The 16,369-nt window shown below is 41.2% G+C and overlaps 1 protein-coding gene across 1 annotated transcript; it reads left to right on the top strand.

Annotated features, from left to right (window-relative positions):
* The first annotated feature begins 12,151 nt into the window (after positions 1-12,151).
* On the top strand, positions 12,152-13,560 carry LOC126765314 (uncharacterized). Its single transcript, XM_050483035.1, has 2 exons — positions 12,152-12,637; positions 12,703-13,560. The coding sequence occupies exons 1-2, from the start codon at positions 12,395-12,397 to the stop codon at positions 13,243-13,245; spliced, it is 786 nt and encodes a 261-aa protein (XP_050338992.1). The 5' UTR covers positions 12,152-12,394; the 3' UTR covers positions 13,246-13,560.
* The last annotated feature ends 2,809 nt before the right edge of the window (positions 13,561-16,369 follow it).

The raw sequence follows: 16,369 nt of genomic DNA, 5'->3' as shown, positions 1-16,369 counted from the left end.
ACATACATATTTACGCTGGTTTGTTGGCGAAGCTGTACAGCGGCAAGGGAAGCGGTGACAATCGGCGGCCGTTCGTTTATTTTTTTCCGCACAGCTCGGATTTTCTACCAACAATACAATGTTATGACGCTTTGTCGCCACATTGACTCTGACAAAAAGTGAGCTTCGCCATTGGTTGTCCGTGTCAACGGAGATTTCGCATGGAGCATTGAGTGTACATATTACATACATATGTTGTAGACAAATTTACAAACATTATGCGTATGATCTGTCAAATTTGTTTATATGCACACATAACACAGTACAGTACGAAACCTCGCAACGTCAACTCATCAGTTGATGTCATCGTCCAAGCCTCTGCACCATATAGCAGAACGAGAATTATGAGTGACTTATAGGGTTTGGTTTTTGTTCGTCGAGAGAGGCGTCTCAATTGCCTACTTAGTCCGAAGTAGCACCTGTTGGCAAGAGTTATCGTGCGTTGGATTTCTAGGCTAACATTGTTGGTGGTGTTTACGCTGGTTCCAAGATAGACGAAGTGGTCTACAAGTTCAATGTTATGACTGTCAACAGTGACGTGAGAGTCAAGTCGCGAGTGCGACGACTGTTTGTTTGATGACAGGAGATATTTCGTCTTGCCCTCGTTCACTGTCAGACCCATTTGCATTGCTTCCTTGTCCAGTCTGGAAAAAACAGAACTAACGGCGTGGGTGTTGAGGCCGATGATATCAATATCATCGGCATATGCCAGCAGCTGTACACTCTTATAAATATTGTACTTGCTCGATTAAGTTCTGCAGCTCGAATTATTTTATCCAGCAGCAGGTTGAAAAAGTCGCACGATAGGGAGTCGCCTTGTCTGAAACCTCGTTTGGTATCGAACGGCTCGGAGAGGTCCTTCCTGATCCTGACGGAGCCTTTGTGTTGCTCAACGTCAGTTTACACAGCCGTATTAGTTTTGCGGGGATACCAAATTCAGACATCGCGGCATAAAGGCAGCTCCTTTTCGTGCTGTCGAAAGCAGCTTTGAAATCGACGAAGACGTGGTGTGTGTCGATTCTCCTTTCACGGGTATTTTCCAAGATTTGGCGTATGGTGAATATCTGGTCGGTTGTTGATTTTCCAGTTCTAAAGCCAAACTGACAAAGTCCAATCAGTTTGTTGACGGTGGGCTTTAATCTTTCACACAATACGCTCGATAGAACCTTATACGCGATGTTGAGGAGGCTTATCCCACGGTAGTTGGCGCAGATTGTGGGGTCTCCCTATCTATGGATTGGGCATAGCACACTTAAATTCCAATCGTTGGGCATGCTTTCGTGCGACCATATTTAACAAAGAAGCTGCAGCATACTCCTTATCAGCTCTTCGCCGCCTTGTTTGAATAGCTCGGCCGGCAATCCATCGGCCCCCGCCGCTTTGTTGTTTTTCAGGCGGGTAATTGCTATTCGAACTTCTTCATGGTCGGGTAATGGAACGTCTGCTCCATCGTCATCGATTGGGGAATCGGGTTCTCTTCTGCTGGTGTAGTGCATTCGCTGCCATTCAGCAGGCTGGAGAAGTGGTCCCCCCATAATCTTAGTATGCTCTGGGCATCGGTGACCAGATCACCTTTAGAGGTTCTACAAGAGTATACTCCGGTCTTGAAACCTTCTATAAGCCGCCGCATTTTTTCGTTGAATTTTCGAGCATTACCCCTGTCAACCAGCTTATCAAGCTCTTCGTACTCACACATTTCGGCCTCTTTCTTCTTCTGTCTGCAAATGCGTTTCGCTTCCCTCTTCAACTCTCGGTATCTATCCCATCCCGCACGTGAAGTGGTCGATCGTAACGTTGCGAGATAGGCAGCCTGTTTTCTCTCCGCTGCGACACGGCACTCCTCGTCGTACCAGCTGCTCTTTTGCACTTTCCGAAAACCAATGGTTTCGGTTGCAGCTGTACGTAAGGAGTTTGAAATACCGTCCCACAGTTCCCTTATAACGAGTTGTTGACGAGTGCTCTCAGAGAGCAGGAGGGCAAGCCGAGTAGCAAATCATTCGGCTGTCTGTTGTGATTGCAGCCTCTCGACGTCGAACCTTCCTTGTGTTTGTTGACGTGCGTTTTTTGCTGTACACAGGTGGGTGCGAACCTTAGCTGCAACAAGATGGTGATCCGAGTCGATGTTAGGACCTCGGAGCGTACGCACGTCTAGGACACTGGAGACGTGTCTTCCGTCTATCACAACATGATTGATCTGGTTGGTGGCTTTTCGATCCGGAGACTACCAGGTAGCTTGATGTATCTTCTTGTGCTGGAATCTAGTACCACAGATAACCATATTTCGGGCCCCGGCGAAGTCGATCAGCCTCAACCCATTTGGGGATGTTTCGTCGTGGAGGCTGAATTTACCGACCGTAGTGCCAAATATACCTTCTTTGCCCACCCTGGCGTTAAAGTCGCCAAGCACGATTTTGACATCGTGGTGGTGGCAGCTCTCATAAGCGCGCTCCAAGCGCTCATAGAAGGCATCTTTGGTCACATCGTACTTCTGTTCTGTCGGGGCGTGGGTGCAAATCAGCGATATGTTGAAGAACATCGCTTTGATGCGGATTGTGGTTAGACGGAGTCTCTCTCCCACCACGAATCCAACACTCCTTGCGCTCCTTTATATGGCCACTGTAGTAAATTTCACAAGGACCTACTCGTCTCTGTTCTTGTCCCGTCCATCGCATTTCTTGGACGGCGGTGATGTCAGCCTTCACTCTAACCAGGTCATCAACCAGCTGGGCAGCGGCACCTTCCAGCGTGCATGCCCTGATATCATAGTCCTTATTTCGTTTGCCATGGTAGTCATCAAAAAGGGGGTTTCTCTTCCGAGGCTTGTTGTTCCTTTTCATTGGGGCACAACCCTATGTAGGGGATGTTTCGCCTTCTCACTTTAGCTCGCCTTCGAACGGATGTTCTTAGGCTAACCAGAGGATACTTGGTCAAAGACCGGAAGTTGTGAGCTGCTTGAGCCATGTGTAAAAGAATCGTTTCTGGCCATTCCCAAGTGAATGGCGATCATAGAACTTTCCTCACTTGCGTGAACTTCTACACATGACTCCTTACTCCGCATAAAATTCAACCTAATATTAAAACAATTTTTGAAAGCTATAAAAAAGTATTTACTCAGAAAAACCTAAAAGATATAACCGAAACTACAAATAGAGAGAATATACTAGAATTTACTCATACTCGTTCATATAGAAATGCAAAAAATAATTATAAAGCAATTACGGAAACTTGTTATTGGCCAGAACTACAGAAAGAAACAGAGAGAGTAGTAAAAAATTGTGTAAATTGTATAGAAAATAAATATGAGAGAAAACCGAACAAACATCTTTTAGGAGAGACTTCAACGCCCAATTTATCAGGTATCTCAATAATAATAATAATAATAATAATACCCAACGATTACTAACTCCCGCCCAACCGATGCGAGGGGCGCAATCCGCGAACAAGCGGAATTAGCCGAGTCATAGAATGCAAAAGAGTTATAAGCGTTGCGATCTTAAGCTGCTCAGCTACAGAAATAAAAATTTCAACAGCCAAAATTAAGAATTAAATTAAAGTTTATAATTTTTAAATGTTACTTGTTAAGAGTAGATAACATATTTTTTTTAATGGTAAAGAGTGAGTCTGTTAGATCAAATGTGCTGGAATGAGAATTGAAATCTTGACATATACGGCGGAATGGTTCGTTTAACTCAAAATTTGTTCTAGAAAATTTTAAAAGTAAGGGTCTAAACTGCCTGGTAGAGTGAGCGGGAACGTTAAAATTAATATCAGATAAGAGAGATGGGCTACCAAGCACCTCCCTACGACTAGCGAATGTCGGGAGATTTATAAGTTTTAAACGGTTAGTGTAAGGGGGAAGATTTAAACTGGGATCCCAATGCAAATGATTTAAGGCAAAAAGTAAAAATTGTTTTTGAACGGACTCTAACTTATCAGAATGGACTTAGTAACTAGGGTTCCAAACCACAGATGCATACTCTAATATAGGCCTCACCAGAGATGTAAAATGAATTTTTGTGGTAAGCGGATCTCTAAATTCTTTAGACCAACGGTTAACAAAACTAAGAGCGCCTTTAGCTTTAAAAACCGTGGAAGATGCGTGAAGATTAAAATTGAGTTTGGGGTCCATAGTTACTCCCAGATCAACAAAACTACATACTTGCTCCAACCTAAAGCTTTGTATTGCGTTTGAAGTAGGGTCTACAGATCTACGTGAAAAACACATCGTTTTACATTTTTTAAGGTTCAATGGCATGTCGTTTCAATCACACCAAGAAACTAGGTTGTTTAAGTCTGTTTGCAACTGACATCTTTCACTGTTTGAAGAATAAGTTTTAAAAAATGTTACATCGTCCGCATAAAATAAAACATACAATACAAGCAAATATATTTCATATAAACAGTTCAAGATATCTCTCGTGTATCTGTCGCTTCTCAAAATACGCATATTTACGCTCACTAATATTTCTACGTTGTACACAAGTAATGGCCGACAACGAGAATATATGTACTTATCGGCAGAGACCGGAAGCAGCTTTACTTAATAAACTATGTACATATTAATTATGTATATACGCACAGCTGTAAACCATTCGGCATCAAACAGTCAAGTAGAACGGTTACACTCGACAATACTCGAGATATCCCGAACAATCGCCGTTGACAGACAGACAACAATTGCAGAAGAAGAAATATTTGAAGCTGTAAAACAATACAACTCTATATAACAAAAAATTCGGCAGAATTGTCAGAAAAACGAGTCAACATTATACGTAGCAATCACCAATCACATGGAGTAAAGTCAGTTTGATGTTCGAAAATTATGATATTAGTTATACGGGGGCTAGGGCAAGTATTCGCCCAATTTTATTTATTTTAGCCACAAAGATACACTGATATGTGTAAAATAAATTCTGTAATTTTCATTAGATAATACAAATATTAGTCGATATATGCAGTAAAAAATCAGCAGGAGCTTGAAAATCTTTATAATAGATATTCAGGGGCTCAGGGAAGTATTGGCCCGATTCGACCCATTTTTAGTACACAGAAATACCATTGTCAGGAAAGGATTCTCTCTAAATTTCAATTGTATATCTCACACATTGACCCATATTCCAATTTTCAGACCGACCGGATGTAAAATTTAATGAGTCTTGCGTATTTAGTTATTGATTTACTGCACTTTTAGTAGTTTTGAACAGTACCATTATATGGGGAGTGAGCGATTTCATCCATTTAATCAAGATAGCTCAATTTTTACTACACGGACGGACGGACGGACCGACAGACAGTCACTCGAAATTCAACTTTTTTCGTCATCGTGATCATTTATATACATACATATATACATATATAACACTATATTTATCTCAATTAGTTTTAGGTGATACGTACAACCGTTAGGTGAACAAAACTATAATACGCTGTAGCAACAGGTTGCAAAAGGATAAAAATTGGTATTTACTTTTTATCCAATTTATAGCTTTATCCAAAAACACGAGTAATGATGGAAACACTAAAGTCACACTAAGGCAAAAACGGAAAGTAATTAGATTGGTAACTAAGAAAAGCTTATGTCGACAGAACTTGCGCTGATATTACATGTGCCAACAAAGAGGAGACTTGTACGACAAATATAAAAATCACCTGACCATGTTGTCTATACAAAACGCTTTAAGAAAACTTCATTAGCTGATAGTCATAGCGCTAAGCCTCTGAGCCAGAGAACGTGTATTTATAGCAGAGAAAGTTTATCATAGAGAAGGTTCACGGCGCGAAGAACGTAAAAGTATTTTTCGCTAACTCGGTCGAGATGGAAGAGTTTCACCACTGCCAGCTCGGCAGGAGAAATTTTAACATTTTCGCTTTAACAGAGCTGAGCGTGGAATAAAAATTATGCTCTAAACTGTATATTGCTGTTACAGACGTATGTATGTATGTTCGCTCTTTTGCTTATATTTTTATACGTTTATATGCAAACATGTGTATTCGTATGAATTCTTTTTGTGCATATTAATGAATACATGTGCAATTGAATACATTTGAATTAGATTACTTTTTCAAAGCAATATTCTTAGTTAATGTGGAAATAAAGCCTGTTTTTTAAATTATTTTTTGTATTTGATATATTCATACTTATGTGTTTACTTCATTGCATATGTACATATATAACAAACTATCATAATATATTAAAAAAATTATATATGTACATATATTATAATAGTGATAAATGTAAATAAATCGTATATTTTATCATTCAAAATTTATATTCACATGTATCGTGACCATATGTGTTTATGTTCGCTTTCGCGAATTCAAATCATTTTATCTTCTTCTTCTTAATTGGCGTAGACACCGCTTACGCGATTATAGCCGAGTTAACAACAGCGCGCCAGTCGTTTCTCCTTTTCGCTACGTGGCGCCAATTGGATATTCCAAGCGTAGCCAGGTCCTTCTCCACTTGGTCCTTCCAACGGAGTGGAGGTCTTCCTCTTCCTCTGCTTCCCCCGGCGGGTACAGCGTCGAATACTTTCAGAGCTGGAGTGTTTTCGTCCATTCGGACAACATGACCTAGCCAGCGTAGCCGCTGTCTTTTAATTCGCTGAACTATGTCAATGTCGTCGTATATCTCGTACAGCTCATCGTTCCATCGAATGCGATATTCGCCGTGGCCAACGCGCAAAGGACCATAAATCTTTCGCAGAACTTTTCTCTCGAAAACTCGCAACGTCGACTCATCAGTTGTTGACATCGTCCAAGCCTCTGCACCATATAGCAGGACGGGAATTATGAGCGACTTATAGAGTTTGGCTTTTGTTCGTCGAGAGAGGACTTTACTTTTCAATTGCCTACTCAGTCCGAAGTAGCACCTGTTGGCAAGAGCAATCCTGCGTTGGATTTCCAGGCTGACATTGTTGGTGGTGTTAATACTAGTTCCTAAATAGACGAAATTATCTACAACTTCAAAGTTGTGACTGTCAACAGTGACGTGAGTGCCAAGTCGCGAGTGCGACGACTGTTTGTTTGATGACAGGAGATATTTCGTCTTGCCCTCGTTCACTGCCAGACCCATTTGTTTTGCTTCCTTGTCTAGTCTGGAGAAAACAGAACTAACGGCGCGGGTGTTGAGGCCGATGATATCAAAATCATCGGCATACGCCAACAGCTGTACACTCTTATAAAAGATGGTACCTTCTCTACTAAGTTCTGCAGCTCGAACTATTTTCTCCAGAAGCAGGTTGAAAAAGTCACACGATAGGGAATCGCCTTATCTGAAACCTCGTTTGGTATCGAACGGCTCGGAGAGGTCCTTCCGAGATTCTGACGGAGCTCTTCGTGTTGCTCAACGTCAGTTTACACAGCCGTATTAGTTTTGCGGGGATACCAAATTCAGACATCGCGGCATAGAGGCAGCTCCTTTTCGTGCTGTCGAAAGCAGCTTTGAAATCGACGAAGAGGTGGTGTGTGTCGATTCTCCTTTCACGGGTCTTTTCCAAGATTTGGCGCATGGTGAATATCTGGTCGGTTGTTGATTTTCCAGGTCTAAAGCCACACTGATAAGGTCCAATCAGTTTGTTGACGGTGGGCTTTAATCTTTCACTCAATACGCTCGATAGAACCTTATATGCGATGTTGAGGAGGCTAATCCCACGATAGTTGGCGCAGATTGTGGGGTCTCCTTTTTTTATGGATTGGGCATAGCACACTTAAATTCCAATCGTTGGGCATGCTTTCGTCCGACCATATTTTACAAAGAAGCTGATGCATGCTCCTTATCAGTTCTTCGCCGCCGTGTTTGAATAGCTCGGCCGGTAATCCATCGGCCCCTGCCGCTTTGTTGTTCTTCAGGCGGGTAATTGCTATTCGAACTTCTTCATGGTCGGGCAATGGAACGTCTGCTCCATCGTCATCGATTGGGGAATCGGGTTCGCCTTCTCCTGGCGTTGTGCATTCACTGCCATTCAGCAGGCTGGAGAAGTGTTCCCTCCATAATTTAAGTATGCTCTGGGCATCGGTCACTAGATCACCTTTGGGGGTTCTACAAGAGTATGCTCCGGTCTTGAAACCTTCTGTAAGCCTCCGCATTTTTTCGTAGAATTTTCGAGCATTACCCCTGTCGGCCAGCTTATCAAGCTCTTCATACTCACGCATTTCGGCCTCTTTCTTTTTCTGTCTGCAGATGCGTCTCGCTTCCCTCTTCAATTCTCGGTATCTATCCCGTCCCGCACGTGTTGTGGTCGATCGTAACGTTGCGAGGTAGGCAGCCTGTTTTCTCTCCGCTGCGGCGCGGCACTGCTCGTCGTACCAGTTGTTCTTTTGCACTTTCCGAAAACCAAGGGTTTCGGATGCAGCTGTACGTAAGGAGTTTGAAATGCCGTCCCACAGTTCCCTTATACCGAGTTGTTGATGAGTGCTCTCAGAGTGCAGGAGTGCAAGCCGAGTAGAAAATCGTTCAGCAGTCTGTTGTGATTGCAGCTTCTCGACGTGGAACCTTCCTTGTGTTTGTTGGCGTACGTTTTTTGCTGCACAGAGGCGGGTGCGAATCTTGGCTGCAACAAGATAGTGGTCCGAGTCGATGTTAGGACCTCGGAGCGTATGCACGTCTAGAAAACTGGAGACGTGTCTTCCGTCTATCACAACATGATCGATCTGGTTGGTAGTTTTTCGATCCGGAGACAGCCAGGTAGCTTGATGAATTTTTTTGTGCTGGAATCTAGTACTACAGATAACCATATTCGGGCCCCGGCGAAGTCGATCAGCCTCAACCCATTTGGGGATGTTTCCTCGTGGAGGCTGAATTTACCGACCATAGTGCCAAAGATACCTTCTTTGCCCACCCTGGCGTTAAAGTCGCCAAGCACGATTTTGACATCGTGGCGGGGGCATCTCTCATAAGTGCGTTCCAAGCCTCATAAAAGGCATCTTTGGTCACATCGTCCTTCTCATCCGTCGGAGCGTGGGCGCAGATCAGCGATATGTTGAAGAACCTCGCTTTGATGCGGATTGTGGCTAGACGTTCATTCACCGGAGTGAATGATAGTACTCGGCGACGGAGTCTCTCTCCCACCACGAATCCAACACCAAACTTGCGCTCCTTTATATGGCCACTGTAGTAAATGTCACAAGGACCTACTCGTCTTTGTCCTTGTCCCGTCCATCGCATTTCTTGGACGGCGGTGATGTCAGCCTTTATTTTCACGAGGACATCAACCAGCTGGGCAGCGGCACCTTCCCAATTAAGGGACCGGACATTCCAGGTGCATGCCCTTAAATCGTAGTCCTTATTTCGTTTGCCGTGGTCGTCATCAAAAGGGGGATCTCTCATCCGAGGCTGGTTGTTACTGTTCATTGGTATTGTTGTTTACGTGGCGGGTCCCAAACCCAGCGCACAACCCTATGCAGGGGATGTTTCGCCTTCTCACTTTAGCTCACCTTCGAACGGATGTTCTAAGGCTAACCAGAGGATACTTGGTCAAAGACCGGAAGTCGTGAGCTGCTTGAGTCATATGTAAAAGAATCGTTTCTGGCCACTCCCAAGTGAATGGCGATCAGAGAACTTTCCTCACTTGCGTGAACTTCTACACATGACCCCATCCTCCCCCATCATTTTATCACTTATCAATAATAAACATGTGCGCGAGTTAAGGAACACATCGCTCACCCAAAATTCTTTTCAACTAAACAGACGAATATATACAAATATCAAATATCAATAGTTAAACATGCTCATCACCACAACAAACATCACTATCGGTTAGACGAACCACAGCGGCACATCGGCTAATCTTTATCAGAAAAATAGTAAAAACATCTTTATCAGGAAAATAGTAAAAACATCTTTATCAGAAAAACAATAGAAACATCCTTATCAAGAATGCAGCAGTACATCCCTATCAGCAAACCACAACTATATAAGTAGTCTTAAGTGTATTATAAGTACAGTTGTAAGAAGAGGGAGAATTGAAGAAGACGGTTTGTTAATAAAAATGTAAAAATAAAATAGAAAATCTTTACATTATTAACTGAAGGCTCAAACCGGTCAATTAAGCCATTTTTTACTCTACAGTGATGAAAGAGTAAAATAGACAAAAAATTCCACGGAAAATAAGATTTCCAACACTAAATGCTTGAAAAAAGTGCTAAAATAATTAAGAAAAAAACAGATGTATGGATCCTGAAATAGCGGACAATACATCACTAAGTATAGATCCTGAAAAAGCGGACAATACATCACTAATTAACCAGCAAACCTGGACGCACTAAAAAAACTTCGTAAGTCAATAAAAAGACAAACATTTGAGGACAACAGACAAATAAAACCGCAAAACGAAATGGAAGAACAAGTGGCTCAAATGCATGCACAAATAGCGTCACTGATGTCATATCTGCAGCAGCAACAAGAAGAACTGAAACAACGACTAATAGCAATGGAACAACAACATATTCCAGAAGTCACACCATTCATCGAACTTGAGGACATCAAACTCAACGTCCTCGATCCAAAAGAAATTGATTTGGAACTATTCAAATCACTGCCTAAATTTGATGGCAGTCAGGCAGCATACAGATCATGGAGGTCACAAGTATGGACATTCATGGAAGCCATAAAAAACTTTAGCCATCATACAAAATACTACAGCGTTCTCGGAATCATAAGGACGAAGATCGTAGGACAAGCGGCTGATATTTTGACAAACCACAACACGAAGATGAATTTTTACTCCATTATCAACCGATTGGACTACACCTTTGCCGACCAATGTCCCCTATACGTTTTATTGGTTGAGATGAAAAAAAGGAAGGAAATCCCTAGCAGAATTCCATAGCAATGTGTCCAAGGCGCCCAATTTAGCATTATCCAAAATTGAGATGTCTAATAAGCATAATAGTATGGATATGAAGGACTATGCTAACCAAGAAGCAGTCAGGACATTCATTCTGGGCTTAAATTCAAAATACACAAGTGGAACGTTGTATGGCAACAATCCAAACAACTTAGAGGCAGCGTATGCAATAGATTGTACCATCCATCATGACAACGCAAACCAGCAATTCGAGATACAATCTACTCCACCGAGATACAACCAAAATCCTCGCTTTCAACCCACACAACGTCACCAACAATTTGTGTCACAAAACAAGACAGAATATGATGATCCATCAAGACACAACTACAAGACCAACTTCAATCCTCACTTCAACCATAACCAATCTGAATATCGTCACCAGCGGAAATGTCGAGCAAATGACAGGATGCAGCAAATTAACAATCAACCTCAACAATGGCAACCTGCACCAGTTCCAATGGACATAGACAGCTCCAGACGATTTGTAAGTACAACAAGAAATAACGTAGTAAATCGTAGCTATAATAATAGACATAATGTGAACAAAGGAAATAAGGAATTTAGCAATGGAAATGCAACACACAAAATAAATCAAACCAAAAGAGAAGAAGATTTAGAATCTGTAGACTACTCGAAATATGAAGAACAATACGAATCAGGGAGCACTTTTTTAGACGAATAAACGGGCTGCCCTGCATTCAAACAAAATGTGGTCTAACAGGCACGCTCGTTAACTTATTAGTAGATCAACAAACAATTATATAAATAAAATTTGTAACATAGGGAAATCAATTAAGGTTAAACCATTTAAAGCTAAAACATTGCACGGTTATTCCGTCATAGACTCTAAAAAAGTAATCACGATGTACGGCCATCATTTAACCTTTTTTGAAATGAATGAGCTTAACAAATTCGACATGATTCTTGGGGAACAAGGATTACGTCAAATGAAAGCAGAAATAAATTTATTCAATTATAGCCTAAAGTAGGGGAAGGTGAGGAATGTCCGGGGGGAATCCCGGGCCAGCGCGATATTTTTTTCCCTAGTATAGGTTGACAGCTGCAACCAACTGTCATCGGCTCGTCTCATACTAAGCTCAGTTTCTATATAGCACTCGAGCTGTGAACACGTGTTATAACCTCTCTGCGACAACAAAAATAAATTCGACACTCCGAAAGTTTTTTTTTCAACTCTGTGCACAGTTGATTTTTTTCACATTTTCTAATAAATTCATCCAGGTAAATATGTTTATAACATTAGTTGAGCCTTTAGCCTTCGACACACAAAAGAAATTTTGCACGAATTTACATTGTGTTCATTATCCACCGCCATTTTGCAAATATGAGCGTTTGGGGAATGTCGGGCCACATAGTTTTTTACATTTGACATGCTAACTTCATATATTTGACGTGTATAAGTGATTTTTCGTGCAGAATTTCAACAACACAATAGTTTTTCAACATTTCCTGATAGTTTCGTGCTCCGAAAAATTTTTTTAGTCATTATGCCGCGGTACTATCCCAAACAAGAGAAAATTGTTGATTTCGACAACATTTTGGAGGCGATCAAGTCGGTGAAAATATATCACAACAGCGTTCGACAATCTGCGACGGCACACAAAATTCCGAGGACCAACCTGATGCGTTATATTGCAGCATTTGATGGTGCGAGCATCGACGTTACTACTGCCAATGCCGATGTAATGAAGAATTTGCTGGCTGAAAGCACGACGATGGGCACAAAAACAGTGAGTTCTGCTGGTTTCTTTCTTTTTCTTTCATCGAATAATAAATACTTTTTTTTTTATTTCAGATCTTCAACATCGAACAAGAGAAGGCGCTGATAAGCTACAATCTCCAGGCCAGCGACATCAACTATGGAATCAGTTTGATGGATCTTCGTAAGCTCGCGTATGAATTTGCTCAGAAAGTTGGCGCGTCGTATCCGGATTCATGGAACGACAATCAACAGGCGAGAAGGGATTGGCAGTTGGAGTTCATGAAACGCCACAAAAATTTGTCACTGCGAACACCAGAGCAAGTAAGCCAGAGCCGTGCGAAGCGATTCAACAAAGAGAATGTCGATGCATTTTTTGACAACCTTTCATCCGTTCTCGGTAAGACGCCGTTTGAACCTCACCGAATATGGAACATGGATGAAACCGGGTGCCCGACCGTGCCAACCAGACCTGTCAAAACCATCGCGCGCAAAGGAGAAAAGCAGGTCGGCTCATCAACATCTGCCGAAAAGGCACCAATGTGTCTTTGGCTTTGTCAACATGAAAGAGATTTTTATGACTCATGCGAGTCATGGCGCTGTTGGTGTTGCGAACGGTTCTGGTTACATGAACTCTGACGTATTCCCTCAATGCATGCGTCATTTCATCAAGCACACCGGTGCTAATGCCGATTCGCCAACCATGTTGCTGCTGGACAACCACGGTTCGCATTTATCGATCGAGGCGATAGATTTGGCGTTGGATCATCACGTTGCTGTCTTTTCCGCCGAAATGCACGCACAAAATGCAGCCGCTAGATGTTGCGGTATTTGCACCATTTAAAGGCATGATGACCGTGAAGCATGATGCATGGAAAAAGTCCAACATTGGTGTCACTTTCGATCTGCATCATGTGCCGCTCCTTGTCGATCAGTGCCTCGATGTTATGTTAACGCCGAAAACGCCGAAAACCATCAAATCCGGCCTCCGAACAACTGGCATCTACCCGTTCAACCCGCAAATTTTCACTGAAGTTGACTTTGTCGCTTCGGAACTGAGCGGCGAAAATTTGTTCGGTGACGAAGAGAAAGATGCCGACAATCAACGTCGAGTTTTTGCCTCTGGTGATGCCATTGTGACTGCTGCGAATGAGGAGGTATCAACGTCGGAGGCATCGACAAGTGCCCCAGCTTCAACAAGTGGTGCTGCATCATCGTCGTTGTCTCTTGTTTCGGCTCCACAGCTCCGTGATGCATTGAAATCGGTTGGCCCGTTGAAATTGGGCACACCTGCGCCGAAATCAAAACGTGGCCGCAAGACAATGGAGTCAACGATTTTGACATCGCCTGAGGTTGTCGCAGCTCTGCGTGACAAGGCCAAAAAAAAGCGGCAAAAATTGACGAAGGCAGCCGATGAACCAGCAGCCAAGAAGCAAAAAGGCCGTGGCAAATCGAAGACGCCACGGAAGAGAAGCCCGTCTCCGACCGAAACCGACATCGAACAGGACTTCGATTTTTGCACGATTTGCAAGAAAAAGATGCCGAAGCACGAGAATCGTCAAAACACGGCCCGTTGCATCGTTTGTGATCGAGGGGTTCACTTGAAATGTGCCGGACCGAACCCGAACACTTACACCTGCATCCACTGCGAGTCGGAATAATTTTTTTCGTCAATTTCTATTTTTCTTATTATTTATGAATCTCTCTTTCATTTCCATTGATAAATAAACGTTTTTCATCGGTAACAATCATGTTTTAATCGATTTACGACTGGACCGACATTCCCCACCTTTTTCAAAATCGCAAAATCAGGTTTTTTGCGCCAATGGCTATAACTTTTAAATTTTTGTAGAATTTTATCAAACCAATGTTATCAAAAGGAAGGTTACGACTCGCACTACAAATCCATGCTTTGGAATTTTCACAAAAATTTACTTTTATGTGACTTTTTAACCGAAATCAAAACGTGGCCCAACATTCCCCCAAAAAGAGATACTTTCAAAAAATGAACAAACAATTAACTATACTATTAATAATGAACAATTCAAAGATCAGGTAGACAAACTCATGAAAAGAAATAATTGTATTAGTGAAACATTTCCCTTCACAACCACCACTCAAGCATCAATTAGGACAGAATCAGAAGATCCGATATGGACAAAACAATATCCATATCCTATGGCTGATCACGACTTTGTCAGGAAAGAGATTGAGAAACTGTTAAATGACGGTATAATTCAACCAAGCAAAAGCCCATATAACTCACCTATATGGACTGTTCCAAAAAAGGGCACCGATGACCAAGGTAGACCCAAGAAACGAATGGTTGTTGACTTCCAAAAAATTAACGTTTATACGATTACTGACAGATATCCTATACCAGACATTAATATGACAATACAAAATTTGGGAAAAGCAAGAAATTTTTCCACAATTGATTTGGAATCTGGGTTTCACCAAATCTTAATTAAACAATCTGATCGAAAAAAAACAGCATTTTCTGTCAACGGTGCAAAGTATGAATTTATTAGGATGCCATTCGGTCTAAAGAATGCTCCATCCACATTTCAACGATGCGTCGACGACATTCTTAGAGAATACATTGGTAAATTTGATTATGTCTATATTGATGACGCATTAATATATTCTTCCACACCAGAAGAACATATGGAACACATTAAAATAATAATTAACGCAGTACATAATGCAAACATGAAGATTTCTGACGAAAAGTCAACCTTTTTTCAAGATTCAGTCGAATACCTTGGGCATATCATAAAACATAACAAAATAACAGTTGATCCTAAGAAAATCGACACTATAAAAAACTACCCTCAACCAAAAAATTTAAAAGAACTAAGAACTTTCCTAGTACTTGCCAGTTATTACAGGAATTTTGTGAAAGATTTTGCCAAACTCACGAAGCCACTAACAATTCATTTAAGAGGAGAGTTAGGAATGGTAAAAATAATCAAAGCACTAAAGTACTCATAAATCTGGATGATGCTGCAATTGAAGCTTTAAATAAAATAAAAAACGCATTGCAAGAACAGGTTGAACTTTTCCAACCAGATTTCTCCAAACCATTTAGTCTAACAACAGATGCAAGTAATTTTGCTATTAGAGCAGTTTTATCACAAAACCGTCAGCCGATTGCATTCATCTCACGTACATTGAATTCAACGGAACAAAACTATAGCACCAATGAAAAGGAACTATTAGCAATAGTATGGTCCCTACAAAAACTCAGAAACTATTTGTACGGTATAGCAAACATTGCCATTTATACAGACCATCAATCATTAATTTTTTCTATTTCCGAAAGAAATCCCAACTCAAAATTAAAAAGGTGGAAAAATTTGATTGAAGAATATGGTGCAAAATTAGTTTACAAACCAGGACACCAAAATGTCGTAGCCGATGCTCTTTCCAGGCAACAAATTAATACTAACACAAGTTGTTCAGACCATTCACAAAAAAGTTCATCAAACGATATTATTAAAAAAGTTAAACAACCTCTTAATTCATTTAAAAATCAAATAATACTATCGCAAGATAATGAAAGAAATGAAATAATCACCCAAACAATATTTCCTTGTCAACGTAGACATACAATATATTTCAAAGACACAGCAGATTTATTAACTAAACTAAAAGACACAATAACGCTAAATATTACTAATGCATTGAAAATAGATGACGAAATAATTTTCCATTTAAAAAATCAAATCGTCGCGGCTTTCCCAAACTATACTTTTGTATT

The sequence above is a fragment of the Bactrocera neohumeralis genome, unplaced genomic scaffold, assembly GCF_024586455.1.
Source record: "Bactrocera neohumeralis isolate Rockhampton unplaced genomic scaffold, APGP_CSIRO_Bneo_wtdbg2-racon-allhic-juicebox.fasta_v2 cluster10, whole genome shotgun sequence".
In the NCBI taxonomy this organism is placed as follows: Eukaryota; Metazoa; Arthropoda; class Insecta; order Diptera; family Tephritidae; genus Bactrocera; species Bactrocera neohumeralis.
The sequence above is the reverse complement of the archived record's forward strand: the minus strand, read 5'-3'. Positions and strand labels throughout refer to the sequence as shown.